The 15,478-nt window shown below is 37.8% G+C and overlaps 1 protein-coding gene across 1 annotated transcript in view; it reads right to left on the minus strand.

Annotated features, from left to right (window-relative positions):
- The window catches only part of ap1g2 (adaptor related protein complex 1 subunit gamma 2), a 37,698-nt gene that overhangs the window by 8,003 nt on the left and 14,217 nt on the right, over window positions 1-15,478 (minus strand). The window contains exons 9-14 of the mRNA XM_036596494.1: window positions 12,037-12,135; window positions 10,363-10,418; window positions 7,083-7,196; window positions 5,562-5,702; window positions 2,899-2,953; window positions 100-222 (exon numbers count right to left, since the gene is read on the minus strand). Of these exons, the coding sequence (XP_036452387.1) occupies window positions 100-222; window positions 2,899-2,953; window positions 5,562-5,702; window positions 7,083-7,196; window positions 10,363-10,418; window positions 12,037-12,135 (588 nt within the window). The remainder of the gene's footprint in view (window positions 1-99; window positions 223-2,898; window positions 2,954-5,561; window positions 5,703-7,082; window positions 7,197-10,362; window positions 10,419-12,036; window positions 12,136-15,478) is intronic.

A 15,478-nucleotide genomic window follows, 5' to 3' on the forward strand; every position in this document is an offset into this window, starting at 1 on the left:
CACTTTGTAAGTATGCAGTTCCCAAAGCCTTGAAGCCCGTCTTTCGCTGGATCCTCTACATGGCCACTAGAACCACACAGACACACATTCCCTTCTTACCTGTGAGATGTCGGAGATCAGCGCTCTGTAGAGTTTATGAACTGTGTAGCAGTGCAGTTCAGATGCCACACTGATGAGCTGAATCAGGTTCGGCACGGTCTCATCTCTCACATCGCCCCCTGCCTGAGGAAGAAGGTATGACAATAGCAGTTTAACCAGTCAGTCGTATGTTTCGTTACCAGTTTTAACATGCCCTCGTCCACTTGGCTTCGCTAGATCCCCTCAGAGAAATCCCCAGCGCCATCTCAAAGACCCCCTTGTACTAAAAAAACGTGTTTTAAATCCCTAACCCTTTGTGGGTGGCTTTATTATGACTATATAGACTGATCTTTTTTTTATCAAATATGTTACTATAGTGCAGAGTTCACATTTTCCATTAAAAATTGCTTTTTCTTTGTGCATCCGGAAAATTCGATTCGTAGGGCCCTGGTAGCAGCTTAGTTCTGTATGTCATCAGTTTCCTCTGCTAGCTTGCTAGTTAGCATGCTAAAGGCTACATGAGCCTGACAACAACAAAATAAAGACACACTACGCCAAAGTTTACAGCCACACTTTTGCTCTCTTATGCTGCGAGTGGCCATTTGCGTAACCTAGGTGTGACGCAGTTCCAGGTTGGGTAGTAACGGAATACGTGTACAGCGTTATGTAAACCGGATATAAAAAGGTAATTATATTCTGTTACAATTACAAGAAAGAAGAGTCCCAATTTATTTGAATAGTCCACTATAGCCCCCTATAGATTATCTACAGAGAGTCAAATTGTTAATAAACTATCTGTTGAAACTCTTGATTCTGAACAGTGGTGGGGTTAGGATTAGGATTTGGACCAGGGTGAGGGTTGGGTTTAGGTTTTGGGTGGAGGTTAAGGTTTGGGTTAGGATTAGAGCCAGGTTTAGAGTTTAAAAAAAAAATTTTGGTCAATTTAGTAGATATTTAGTCGAATGTAACTCGAAAGTAAATTAAGTATTTACAAAGCATCTAAAGTGGACTATCCAGATAAAGTTTTACCCCCCAAAAAAAAAGGAATATTTCTAGCAGGATCTATAGAAATTGCGAAAGAAAGTGCTTTACTTTCATAGACAGGATTAAGATCTGCAGAGTTTTGATATTTGAATCAGGCATTTACCCTGGTTTTCCAGATTCTACAGCAGCAAGCGGATCTGGAGCCGATCAGTGAGCCAACATTATGACCACCTCCCTGGCACCAAGACAAAGCAGATCCTAGCAGATCTTAGCAGATCATTTATCTTGGTAGCAAGAGATAGAGACTGTGATGGTACGGATAGGTCTTCTTCTTCTAGGGCAGCGCAACACCTTGAACTCTTCATCACCTTCCTCAAACCATTCCCAAACAACATGTGCAGCGTGGCAGGGCCTATTATCCTGCTGAAAGAGGCCACTGCCTTTGGGAAATACCACTGCCATGAAGGGCTGTACTTGGTCCACGGTCCAATGATGCATAGGTAGGTGGCCCATGCCAAACTGACGTCCATGTCTGTGACATGGATGCTCATGTCCAGGGTTTTCCAGCAGAACATTGCCCAGAGCATCATATTCCTGCCATGTGATGTTAAAGAAAACAGGACTCACTGGACCAGGTGACTTTCTTACCAGGCAGTTTTGACAGGATGGCAAAGTTTACATATGTTCTTGCAATGTTAATGAGAACCGGTGGGGGTGGGGGGGTTGATGGAAGGAAAAGAGATTGGAGAGTTGTTCCAACGATAGCGAAACATTAATGGTAGATACTCACAATGCTAATGTGGGACCCGGGGGATGGAGTTGGGGGCTTAAAGGCACAAACAGCCGCCCCATAGTGAGGTGGAAGGAAATGACGTGGCAAAAATTTTTGGGGTGGCCAGTCAGACTTTAGGGAAGGCACTGGTCACCCCAGCCACCCTTTTAAAACTGCACACACCCCAAGGTTCAGTTCTGGCAAGCCTATTGTAGGTGCTTTTGAAAGTGGACAGGGGTTAGCATGGGCACTCTGACTGGACTGTGTGGTATGCAGCCCCAAACACAGCAGGATACGATGCACTGTATGTTGCGACATATTCCACTTGTAACCATCATTGAAAAATTTCACTTAATCTGTGAGTGGCCATTATGTTTTAGCTCATCATTGTAAGCTCTCTGGTCTCGTCTGTTGCTGTGTAAAATTTTACAGTATAAATCAAACTTGCTAATGTGCTGAAGTGAGCTGGCATTAACCTCAACTACAAGTGACATATGAGTTTTTCGAATGACGCTTGAAAAATGTTAGTGTGAACTACAACAAGTATCTCCTATTTCATTTTCGTGTGAAATTAGTTCCTTTCGAACTCAGAGTACGCGCTGATTTCTGTGGACTACCAAACTGCTGAGAGCTGAGGGGCCGTGTACAATGATGGTCAGTCAGAGTTTTTTTAGAATGACCACTATTTATAACTATTGTTGGTGAGGAGTCTCAAAAGAAGAGTCTACCAGACTGACCTTTTGATTTGACAAACAATTAAGTCACCTATAATATTTATCATTTGATTGTCTTTTGTCTTTAAGACTTTAAAACGACTGAAAGTAACAAAAAGAAGTTCAGATTACATCAATTTAATACTGTAATCATTTGGATTATGTTAAAATAATATTTGCTTCCACAGTAAATCAGTAATCTGTACCAGAATACATTTTTAAAGTAACCCCCTCGAGCCTGCACACACGAGTCGAAGTGGACGAGGGCATGTAAAACTGAAACGGGACCCAGTGTCTGAGTATAAAGTATGCATGTGTCTGCTCGTGGAGCTGTACTGTGAGGGTATTTACCGTGATGAGGACATGCAGGATGGTGTCAATGTGCCAGCGCTGAGAGGGAGCATACCTGACAGAGACACAGAGAAAGGAGGTCTGCCTCTGATGGGCTCAGGCCACCATGCTGAACACATGCATTCACTAAGCACCTTAAAGGGGAATTTCAAACTTTCTGCATAATTATATTATACATTAACTAATTCATTCAGTGTATTCTGTGTGAAATGCTGCATTCTAGAGAAACTTACTGAGTCAGAATTATTCCCAGCATGATTAGTAAGAATAAGATGTTAGGGCTGTACAATATTGAGACAAAACACAATGTTCGATAACGACGATATGAACAGAGATTATTATTAACTTGTGTACCTCTGACAGGATGTGACGCAAGTACAGACTTTTTTAGATGTGTAAACAGAAATCTTACAGTATAGAATTACAAATTCATTAATGTGCAAAATCAGAAATTAAATACTAACAGCTCCTTACATCAGAACTGCAAGCACATTTTTTGGTGCACTGAGAGGCAGAGAGACAGTCAGCATTACCTCCACAGCTTATTCTATGAAGACTACAAAAACAAGTACTCATATTTATTAGGCACACAAGAACGAATACATGCGTTTGTTTATTTATCTATTTTTGCTTAATTATCAAATACGTTTGTTGTTACAGTAGAAATTGCTGCCTTGTATACTTAAAACAAGACTGAGTGTGAGATCAATCCTAATATTTGATGTGTTTTTACAGGCTCACAAGCAGGACAGCAGGGTTGCAGTACAGAGAAGCACTCATTAGGTTTCTAAAAGTTTGTGCTGGTGATGTAAAGACGTCTCTATGGTGCTGCGTGTATGAAGTAAATTAATCTGTCTGGTCATCGCCGCTTTTATGATGTGTTCAACGCGGAAACTCATATCGTGATAACGATAAAAATACGATTTCTGGTACAGCCCTACCAGATGTCCAAAACGTTTAATGGCTCTAAAAACTAAATTACAGAGTTTTTTTTTTTACACAAAATAGTTACAATACATTGCCTGATGCCTGAGGCCTTGTCCACACTTATCCAGATTTTTTAAGAACGTAGTTTTTTTTTCCCTTTTCATGACTCAAAACGACTCAAAAATACTTGCATGACAACGGCAGCCCAGTAGGGGGCAATAAAACCCATTACAGATTTATATCATACACCTCTAGTGGCCAGTTGCATCAGCTGTGCATAAGTTCAAACACAGGCTAGTTGTAAAGTAAGTATTTACTAGTTCAGGTTTATGCATTACTAAAACAGAACAGGCTGCACCACACACTAGTTTTAAGGCAGTTTTGGGGAAACCATCAGAAACCACATAGAAAGCACAAAAAAAAGACCAAAAACATGACTTTTTTGGTTAACTAAGCTAAAAACTCGAAAAGGCTATACGCTGCGATTTACTTACAGCTCTAATCACCTCCCTGGATTTAACTCCAAGCATGAAGTTAAACACATACAACTTCAGCTCTTCTTCTATGCTGGATATTTTTCCATGGGAAAAGTCCAAACAGGCTGCCATCATGTTTCCATGGCAGCAGGTTTACTGACTGATTCTGAACATGTTATCGTCATGTTAAAGCGATGCACGCATGGTGCAAGTATGGATTTGTGGTGCAAATAAAAGTAAAAGGATAGTTTGAAACTAAGGACGTAGTAAAGAGTTTACACCCAACTTTAAGTACAAACTTATGCAAAAGTGGTGTAGCCCAGTCCAGAAGAATACTGTGAGCACACTGCACAAAATATAGAGCGTGCCTAATTTTCTAATCACGTGACAGCGCTGTGTTTTAAACAGAGTGGTCAATATATAAGTACAAATACAGACACTGACCTGCAGGCCATCAGAAGTCTGTAATTTAATAATTTACACAGATTCAAAACCCGCTTGAAGTTTCGCCAAAGAAAAAAAAAATGAAATCTTTAAAAAGCCAAAGAAAAACATGGGTAGTTTATGTTGCTCTGGCTATGCCAACATCTCTGAAACAAACATAGTCAGAGAACCTGAGATTCTAGCTTTTCATCCCATTTGAATTATGGAGTTAGAACTGATTTTGAATCTGGCTTTGATTAATGATCATCAAGTCATATATATTTAGAATCATTGAGGTTTTGTTAGTATTTGCAGTTGGGGTGACACCACATTTACAAGAATGCGTGTAGCAAAATTCATATTTTGGTCATTTAATGACTTCATTCAGAGGAATCAGTGGAATGTTTTTATTAAAACCCATTTAAAGGTACATGTAGGGTGTTGTAAGGCTAAATAGCCCCCAAGATAAATGTGGGTTTTCAGCTTTAACACTATTTTAATATCATCAACATTACATGTAAAAATTCAGACGAAACATGTAGGTTCACTGGTGGCTTCAGATAGTAAATAAAATGGCTGCATTTGCACTGTAGACTTTGCAACCCCTGGTTCCTATCAGCACCACTGTAAAGAAATCTGAGTCTGTAAGTTTTTGTATAAGGAACCATTTCACATCATACCACTCAAGAGCTGAATTACTCAGAAAATGTTTGTAATCAGTGCAGTTCCCCTTTAAGCTGGATACAGGCAAGTTTAGATGTGTGAAGCATACAGTGGAAAGTAAGTATGGACAAACTGAACAAGCTCATCAAAATCTGAAGGTGCACTAAAGAATACCTTTCAGCAGCATTGAAGATGCCAGACGTTGTGTGGGATCTAAGCTCTGGGGGACAGCTAGAGAGGAATCGAAGGAGCTCCTTCATCATAGAGCGGATATTTGCAGCGGAGACTAAAGCCAACGACAGCTCTAGTGCACGACTAGAGGAGAAAACAAGGACAAAAGTTAAACTTTTGAAATGCTTTAAAAAGAATTCAAACAACCTTAAAGCCAAAAATGACATTTTCATTTCATTAATTTACCAGTTATACCCAAATATAGTTGATTAGCCAAGACATTTAGTGAACTAAACACCTTTGCTTCTTTAGTTTGCACTGGAGCTATGAGGCTAATGTAGCTAACAAGTAACAGAAGCCACCGAATAGCATTGTGTAAACTGCATGTCTAAATTACCACACACTCGGCTCAAGCTGTGTTAAGTTGTTAAGAAATCTCAAACACATTTGCTTATGTGCTTACTGACATTGTATAACATGCTACTATCTATAAACAATACACAAAAGTACAGACAAAATTTCATTTTGGAATTCCAATGTCGTACAGAAAAATTTCAAGACGTACTGTCCACTCCCCAACCCATACAGGTCATACGTATGAAAACTAAGCTAAAAAGCAACCTGTTTTGAATTCAAACCCCAACAAATTTGCATATATATATATATATATATATATATATACACACACACACACACACACACTTATTTTACATGTTTTGTTGAGCGAAAATAAGTTAACACATCCTCTACAAGGAACACACTTGAATATGGCATTTGTCTACAAATTTTAGTGTTTATTTTCTTTTTATTTTTCCCAATATTTTACACTCAGTATGTAAATAGTTGGACATCCCATTCCAAAACCATGGGCATTCATGTGGAGTTCATTTGTGCTTTACACCACTCCAGCCAACGACTGGCATTGCGCATGGTGATCTTAGGCTTGTTGCTGTCATGGAAACTCATTTCATGAAGCTCCAGATGCACAGCTCCTGCGCTGATGTTGCTTCAAGAAGCAGTTTGGAACTTTATAGTGAGTGATGCAACAGAGGACAGGCACTTCAGCTTTAGCTACACTCGGCAGCCCCACTCTGTGAGTTTGTGTGGTCTATCACTTCGTGGTTGAGCTGTTGTTGCTTCTAGACGCTTCAATTTTACAGTAATAGTGCTTAGTGTTAACTTGGCCAGCTCTAGCAGGGCAGAAATTTTACAAACTGACTTGTGGCAAAGGTGGTATGCTATGAAAGTGCCACCTTTAAAAAGTCACTGAGCTCTTCAGTATCACCCATTCTGCTGCCAGTAACTGTCTATGGAGACTGCATGGCTGTATGCTTGATTTTATACACCTGTTAGCAATGGGTGTGGCTGAAATACCTGAACTCAATAATTAAGAGGGGTATCCATATACCTTTGGCCATATACTGTATTTTAAATTCAAATAAACAGCAAGTGTGCAATAAAATGTGCAGAAACATATAATTATTTTTACTTAAAGCTAAAAGATTGGATTCATTCTGTTTGTACCGTTTTACTGAGGCATCCTGGTCCTTCAAGCAGTCCACAATGGTGCCCCTGTGCCGCTGCACTGCAGTGTGATCTGTCTGAACGATCTTCTGGAGTGATGTCATTGATATATACCTGAGACACACATGAGGAGAGACTCATCAAGCAAGTCATTGTTTAGGAGTTCAGGAGCTAATCAGAAGGCCTTATACAATAAATAAAGCCACAAGAGGCAATCTGTGGGGTCCAAGCACCGATCAGCTCAATGTGGTCTAACACGTCAGACTGGGGCCTTTACACAGACAGAGGATAAATGTTAAGGAGTCAGACTTGACAAAAGTGCTTCATGTGTTATGATTACTGATCAATCTTAGAACAGACCGACCTTTTGACACTGGTATACTAAGCGGCAGACTTTGAACAAATATGTCAAAATGCCAGACAAGCATTGTGATTTCTGACATAACTTGTAACTGCAAAGTTGTTCAGCTAGAAAAACTGAATGACATTAGACCTGTTATTTGGGAAGAAGAAAACGATATGAATTGGATTTTTAATTATGAATTATTTAATTAGTTTAATACGTCTCACTATGTGACCCCTGAAGGCCTGATTGATTGATTCCACTGTCAGTTCCTAATCACATTTTGATTACTTCTGGAAGTGGCGGCTGCTCTACCCCAGGGCTCTTTACTGAAAAAGTCATTGTAAAACTGCAATGTACAAGGTTGTTAATGTGTGTTATGAATATGGAATGGCTTTTACAAACTTCAAATGTCAGTTTCTAATCTAGAACAGCCAAAAAAGTTCATGTGCACCAGTGTTAGCTACAAACTACATACTACAAGAAATTCCATAGGGCATTATCACAAAGGTGGTTTCTTGTTTTTTGATCAAATTGTCAGGCCTTTACACACCAAGCGTGATTTATTAGTGTGATTTATTCAGATGACAATAAATAAATTCAAGCATGCGTATAATGGATGATCTCTTGCACACTAAATGCAAATTTTTGGACCCGACACTATTTTATTTGCCCTCAAGAGACAGACTTGAGAAAATGTATTTCAAAAGTTGTTCACTGCAGGTGAAATCATCTTAAATCTTGTGTATAAACCCAACATTTCTCATTTTGAGATTATTGTAAGAATGTTATGAGATTATTTAACTTATTTCTAGATATCAACTTCTTTCTTAAATTATCTGCCAATAGAATGACAATTTCTCTAGATAATGTTACTTAAAACAAATAAAAAATGTCTAAAAATAAGTTGAACAATCTTATAATATTCGTTCAACAATCTCAAAATGAAAAATATTAGATACCGATGAGTTTTGCATAAACGTTTACAGACAGAATTCAGAAACTGCCCATTGCCTTCTATTATAAATATGTTTAGAATAAACTCATTTTCTTTTCTTTTTTAAGCACAGGGAGGTGCATCCATAGTAACTAACCATAGAATACAGATGTGGCAGATGGAGATTAAGTTGGAGTATTCCTTTAAAGCATGAGCGACAAGGTCAACAGTCATCCTGAAATGGCATCTGAAAGGCATCAGCTGCTGAAAGCAGATAGGCCTGCTAAGCCTGATTGCTCCTGCACAACGCCTCTGGCTGACCCATATGGACAGATAAAAATCAGACGGTAATCAGATCCCTTGGTGCTGACGAACAGAGGCTGAGGCTCGAGCTTGACATGCTAACAGAAACAGCAAGTCCAGCCTGTTTGTACCCACAAGGAAGCCTTTAGATCTGTACTGGTTCAGACCTGCTGTGGCCTAGGATAAAACCTTTGAATAAGATGAACTGAATGAACTGATACAAAGAGACAGTCAGACAGACAGACTACAGCGCTATGTGGAGCACTCTACCGAATTTATTTCGAACTGCGGCCCCACAGTAAAAAAAATATTTAAAAAACAGACCTCAGATATTTACAAGGAATATGTTATGATCAATTTAACCCAAGGCATTAATTGAAATAGTAATAGTAATAGTAATTTTTTATAAATATATTAAAAATGATCATTTGTAGGGGACTTTCTACTGGGAGGTGGCTGTCCCAAACCCTCATCTCCAAATTTAAAAACGTGAAATTAATATTTACATATTTTTGTATTTTCTTACATTTTTTAAAGATTTTTTTTTAAATCCCTTTTCAAATTTTAAATAAAAAACTTCTAAATAAAAAACTTCACGTCCCATGTTTTCACGTCACTACTGAAACACAGAGTTTTAGTCCGTAGGTGGAGCCTTATTTAGCCACACCCCCTGCATTTTAGAGCAGGAAGTGAGACTGCATTCCTGTCCCTCATGGCCACATTGTGAGCAGTTAGATCCCATTGTTTTGAAGTAAATGTGTCCTAAAGTCAAATAGTGTGTAACATTAAAAACTGTCACTATCGAAACACACATTTTCTGCAAAAAAGTACATTTTTTTGTTTTAATAAAAATATGATGATTTTATGTGTGTACAACTGTTCAAAGCCATGTGTGTAGTCATGTACTGTATAGTGTTTTTGAGTTATGTTCAAATTTACCTAAAATTGTCACTACTGCAAAATTACCAAATGTTTCAGTAGTGACTGATTCGGTAGTGACAACTGTAACTAATTTCTCCAATGCCTCTGATTGTTTTGGTAGCAATAAAATGGAATGGTCAATCATTTGTTTTAATAAAATGAACACAATTAAGGCATAAGATCATTTAAAGCAAAATAAGTACGTCAGATGGAAGTCCAGAATGTGTTTTTAACTTTGACTTGGAACCAATTTGGTGGAATGTATAGGTGTAAAAATGCATTGATCTAAACATGGCGCTTCAACTGAATCAATTTTAGAACATCTGAATAGAGAACATTTACTAATAATGATATTCAACAAAGTAAAACAAAGTATATACTCATTTTGTTTTCTCAAGTTGTTTTCAAATGTAAAAATCTAATTAAATGTTTGGTGTATTGTTAGTATTGTTTTAATTTGTTTTATTATATTCAATTATCTGGTAAATAGCTAATCCAGTGATATTTATATATTTTTTTCTAAATAATTCTTAATCACATCAAAATAATCAAATTGGATTATTAAACAATATATATTATTTTGCAGTGAACAGCTTTTGCAAGATACTCTTTCCTGTTTGTGTAACAGTTATAGTTCTGAATTCGTGTTATACAGTCACATAATTGAAATGTTTACTTAAATACAACACAAAAAATATGTTTATTTATTTACTTATTTTAAGTGAATCAATTAAGAATCATCTTCTTATGACCTGTAATCAAACTGAAAAACTCACCGGATATTCCTATCATTATTTAGAAGAAACCTCCCCAAAATATTCACAGCAAGAACCTGTCAGGAAACACAAGCACACAGAGTTACTGTGATCTATTTGTAAAATTTCTCACATTTGCACCTGTACATCTTCTGGCAACGTCCTGAAACTGGGTTATGTACATAAGCCAGCATCAAAACAAGCCTGGAAAGTTCATTCTTACAGAGGTAAAACTCCTGGAAATGTTCTGGTTTGTTAGGTCACAAATACGCCTTTGTAAGTCCAGTACTGCACTTAATAGCATCCACTACTGTTCAAAAGTTTGGAATCACTTGCCAACTTATTTTATACAGTAAGAGTTTCTATAATGTGGCCTTAAATATTACAAACAATTTGCAAAAATGTACAGTCTGATTGGGTTTTTTGTACTATAGATCTACTGTTAAGGGTTTTAAAACAAATCAATGGGTAATTAAAGTTGTGTAACCACTAACTGTGAAATATAGTAAATTAGACTTATGATTTTGGGACATGATTTACATGTGATATTTATTCAAGGATAATTGTTCACCTGCTACAGAATCATATTAATCAGTAATTAGCCAGCGGCGATAATTAACCATGATTATTTCATTCGTAATATGGTATATGCACTATTAATGTCTCATATCTAATTTGTGTTTTTACATAATTTTGGATCTCTTTCATGTCTGACAGCACATTTTAGAGCCATCTTAGTTTGCTAGACATCTGTTTGGAAAGATCTCGATCATCCAGTTTCCCTTTTTGTAGATCTGAATTTCAAACATCTGCTGTCAATTTCCTTTTGACTTTTCATCTCATTTGTCAGAAAGATTTTGCTAAAATTATTAGACATATATGGATGTTATAACGTTAGTGGTAGGAAGCATCTTATTACAGCAGTATAACCTGTCAATAATCATTAACGAGAGAATGGACTTCTCGACTTGTCAGATGAAAAGGACAAAAAACTAAAAGCTAAAGTAACTAAAACTAAAAAAAAATGTCTCTGGTATACATTTTGTGCTGAATAAAGAATAAATCTGTTGTTTATAGTTTGATTTGATGACTGAGGTAAGAAATACACAAATGTTAGCTTGGTTATATTTGTAGCTTCTAGATCAGTGGCTAGGCTAGCAGTCAGGACTGTTTAACTCCACAGGGATTCCCAATAGCTGTGTAAAGTATTTGCGTAATGCATTCTCGATAGATTTCTCAGTAATTTTAGAAGCTCCGTTCATCATTCTGGACAATATTTCTGTTCACAATTTTATTTACAGAATCCCAGTGTCCTACTAATTATTATATAAAGCCTGTGAAGTTGAACAAGATTAGCATATTAGGATAATTTTATACATTCATTTGCAACCAAATTAGTTTTAAATTATTGAAAACACTGAATCGAAACTTAAACAGGAGTATAGTTATCTACAAAACATTTGGTCAATGAATAACATCTTCATCAAAGCAATAATCTTTATGATCTGAGGACCTGCTATTGTTTAAAACAGGGCATCTTCCGCCACGTTAAAACATCACATCCTCTATTTGCAGTATTTTTCTGATATGTGTGAACACGCTGGACGCAGCAATTGTCCAGCAATACACTGCACTGAGTTTTCCATCTGAAAGGGGTTCATATATAAGTGTGAGAGAATTATTATTATTGCGTACCCTGAGTCCACTCTCTGATTTGATGTCCATGATAGTGAGCACTGTCTCGTACAGCACAGCACTGCCTGCAGTCTTACTGCTGTCCGTGTTGGTGGCCACCTGTGCAACAAGAACGAACAGTAATCCTAAATGTTAAATACTAATCCAGATTCCACTGCTGTGCTTCACTGTCCTGACACAACCTGGTATCTCTGAAGTGGTGGCTTTATAGAAAGAGGAGAAAACAAAAGAGCAGCTGCTGTACAGAAAAATAAAAAACTGGAGAAAATATTTGTGGGCATTTGCAGTGGACAGTGAGAAAGAGAGGATGTAATTGGGCCTGTGCTCGGTGACTGTTAACCTAGTTATTGTGGCAACAGCCACCAGTGATGGTAGAAACTCATGTGCTGCTGCAGATATGATGCCTTTAACAAACGCTATGTTACTGCTACGTGTCATGCCTAAGAACACCCTTCCCCATAATAAAATCGCAGACACACAGGCTCTTAAGTGGCTTATTGCTTCCATAAAACAGTAGCCAACATAAACTACACTAAAATACCCCCTTTTTAGAAAATGATTCCAGAAAATAATACAGTTATTACGAATAATAATCAACATAAACAAGTATTCCGCCAAGAAATTTAGTTCCGTTAGCGTATTGTGTCAAGCAACCATGGACCGCTGAATGAGGAGAACGTTTGGTCGCACATCGCTGTATACTGCAGGCTTTTCATGAACTTTTTACATTTTTGTCATATAAAAATGAACATATGATAACGCAGCACTGTTCAATGCAAAAACTTCTGCTTTATAAGTACTTTTTGGTCACTAAATTACCGAGTCTTATTTAGCACCAATCAAACAGCGCCCCTCTTCTCACAATAGGGCTGAATCTTTAATTAACCCCTGCTCCCTACACAGTGCACCAGTTAAGTAGGAATTTAAATACTGGATCCTGAACCCCAACAGTGAATCATATAGCTAGGAAATAGTAATTTGGGATTCAGACACATCCACACTCAATAAGTGATGCACTATTTGGCTGTAGAGTTTCTAAACTTTCACAGCTAGCACACTATTTAGGGAGTACAGAGCCATTTGGGATTTAGCCTGGGTTTGACGCCACTTCTGACATAAAATATGAACATTTGAAGCGTGAAATCCATTCAAGTGACATTATTTAGACTTTTATACTGCCGTTTTACAGTTAATCATACTGTAAGTACTTTAATTCAAGCCTGTGATATTAATAATGGAGTTGTTTAGGCTGTTAGCTACCTGACCAGCCTAGTTCTAGTTAAGAATATAGGGTTCCAGTCGCTCAGTTTAAACAAAAAACGACTTCTTACTTCATCAGTACACTCGGTGGTCCATGGGAGCAGCAGGAGAGTCAAAGATTATTTCATTAACAGCAGGTTTTTTCGTGCTGTGGTGCCGTAATACATCATAGGTCATAGGCGGTCTGCGTATCTCGTAAATTTAACAAAGGCTTCGAATAGCTCAGCCAATCAGATTTTAAGACTGGATTGTGAGTAAATATGACAGTATACTACAACTACAGCACCGTTATTACATTTTTTCATTCGACAAATAATAACCTTAAACTTACACGTCGTCACCATGTTTGCTCTGCGTCCACTTCAGCGGACATTTGAAGTGTGTCAAAATTATAAGAAAGTGTTGCAATGATTTACGGTTGGCCCATATCCACTTGTTTTATACTTTTAAACTGTCTTTAGATTTTACCCCAGTATATGGTATAACTGAGTTGGATAAAGCATGAAAGCATCGTAAGTGTCGTTAAAGCGTCTATGTTGCTTTTTGCCGTCTTTGTGACGCGACTGTGAAGTCATTTCCAGGCCATCGTTTAATAAATTTGATCAAACCATCTATCTAACAATCGCTAAATGTTAAACAGTGCAGCTCACTAGAAGAGAGAAGCCAATTAGCATTAGCTTAACTAGAACGTTAACAGCTCTGCTTACCAGAGCGCATGTTTGATGCTGGGTCACTAAAGCACCATAAGTTAAGATGATAATGATTCAAATCTGAGGGAGTGACGTTGAGCAACAAGCGCTGAAGGGACTGAAATGCAAAATGAAACCTGTTCCGTGGTAACATTAACATTAGCTTAGCGATCAGGCTACAGACCTGTACTGTGGTGCCACACACAACAGTGCAGATTTGATTCTCCTGCTGAAACAAGTGTAGATCATCAAAATGAATATCTGAGAAAGCAAAAGTCAAGTTACTTGTGTTGGTGTGACAGAAACCTGAAAGTGGACCTGTTCTGTGGTGTTTGGGATGGAAGTGAACAATAGCTAAGCTAGCTGACCAAATGTGCCACACAGCACAGGCTTGGTTCCAGCTAACTGATGCTAATATGACAACGCTTTAGAGGACGTGAGAGCAAAAAGTCAAGTGACTGCGGAAATCGAGTGAAAGCTGAAATCGAACGCATTCTTAGTCGCAGCTGAACCACAATTGGCTGCTTTTGAGGCTTCTCTGTGTTTTTTTCCTGGTTCTGATTTTTCTATCTCAGCACCACCGATGAGCTCCCAAACCAACCTTATTATTAATATTATTATTACTATGATAGTTACTATTGCTATGTTTGTAAACGCTTTGTGGAAATACAAAACAAGACCCCCATCAAACAGATTAACCCTCTACTGTGGTTATTTTCCACATTACCACCACAGCATGGCAGCATATTCAAGACTTTTTTTCAAATAAAACTAAAATGCTTAATAAATTGTGTATTTACAATTCCGTTTCCCATGTAAGTGTGCATTATTTAAGACAATGCAACATGTGTATTTGAATTTGCCTTTCTGTGTATAATGGCCGGAAAAATTTAACATGAAAAAGCAAAAAGCTTTTGACATTTCATTTTCATTGTCTTAATGCTGTGACTCTGACATATTAAAAACAGAAAAACAATCACCTATTTACACATGCATTTCCTCAACATTGTGCTCCAGCTCTGCCAAAATTAGAATGGATTTTCAACCCTGTTTGCTATTGCATTTTCACTGTCAATCAGGTACTCCTGTCAATCAAACGCTGGGGGGTGGGATGTCGGGAGGGACATTTCAGTGAGGAAGTGATGAAGCAGTCTGAAGTTTGGTGGTACTGGATCATTAGCAACTGCTGCTAGTGACATTTTAACACTTGCCAGCCAGGCCGAGGATAATTCTGTCCAAAATGATTTTCTGTTGTTTTGTTTGGAGTGATTCTTGACTGACTAATAGAGCTTGTGGCTGCACAAGAATCAATATTAGTGACATTGTGACCAACTTCGAGCACAGCGTTTGACTGACAGGAGTGCCTGGTTGACAGGATTCAAAATACATTTTTACAGTTTGGCAGACCTGAAGCGTGACGATGAGGAAATGCAATTGCAAATGGGCGATTGTTATTCAGTTTTTAATGTCAGTCAATGTAAGACAATGAAAAT

This window comes from Colossoma macropomum, unplaced genomic scaffold (assembly GCF_904425465.1).
Source record: "Colossoma macropomum unplaced genomic scaffold, Colossoma_macropomum, whole genome shotgun sequence".
NCBI lineage: Eukaryota > Metazoa > Chordata > Actinopteri > Characiformes > Serrasalmidae > Colossoma > Colossoma macropomum.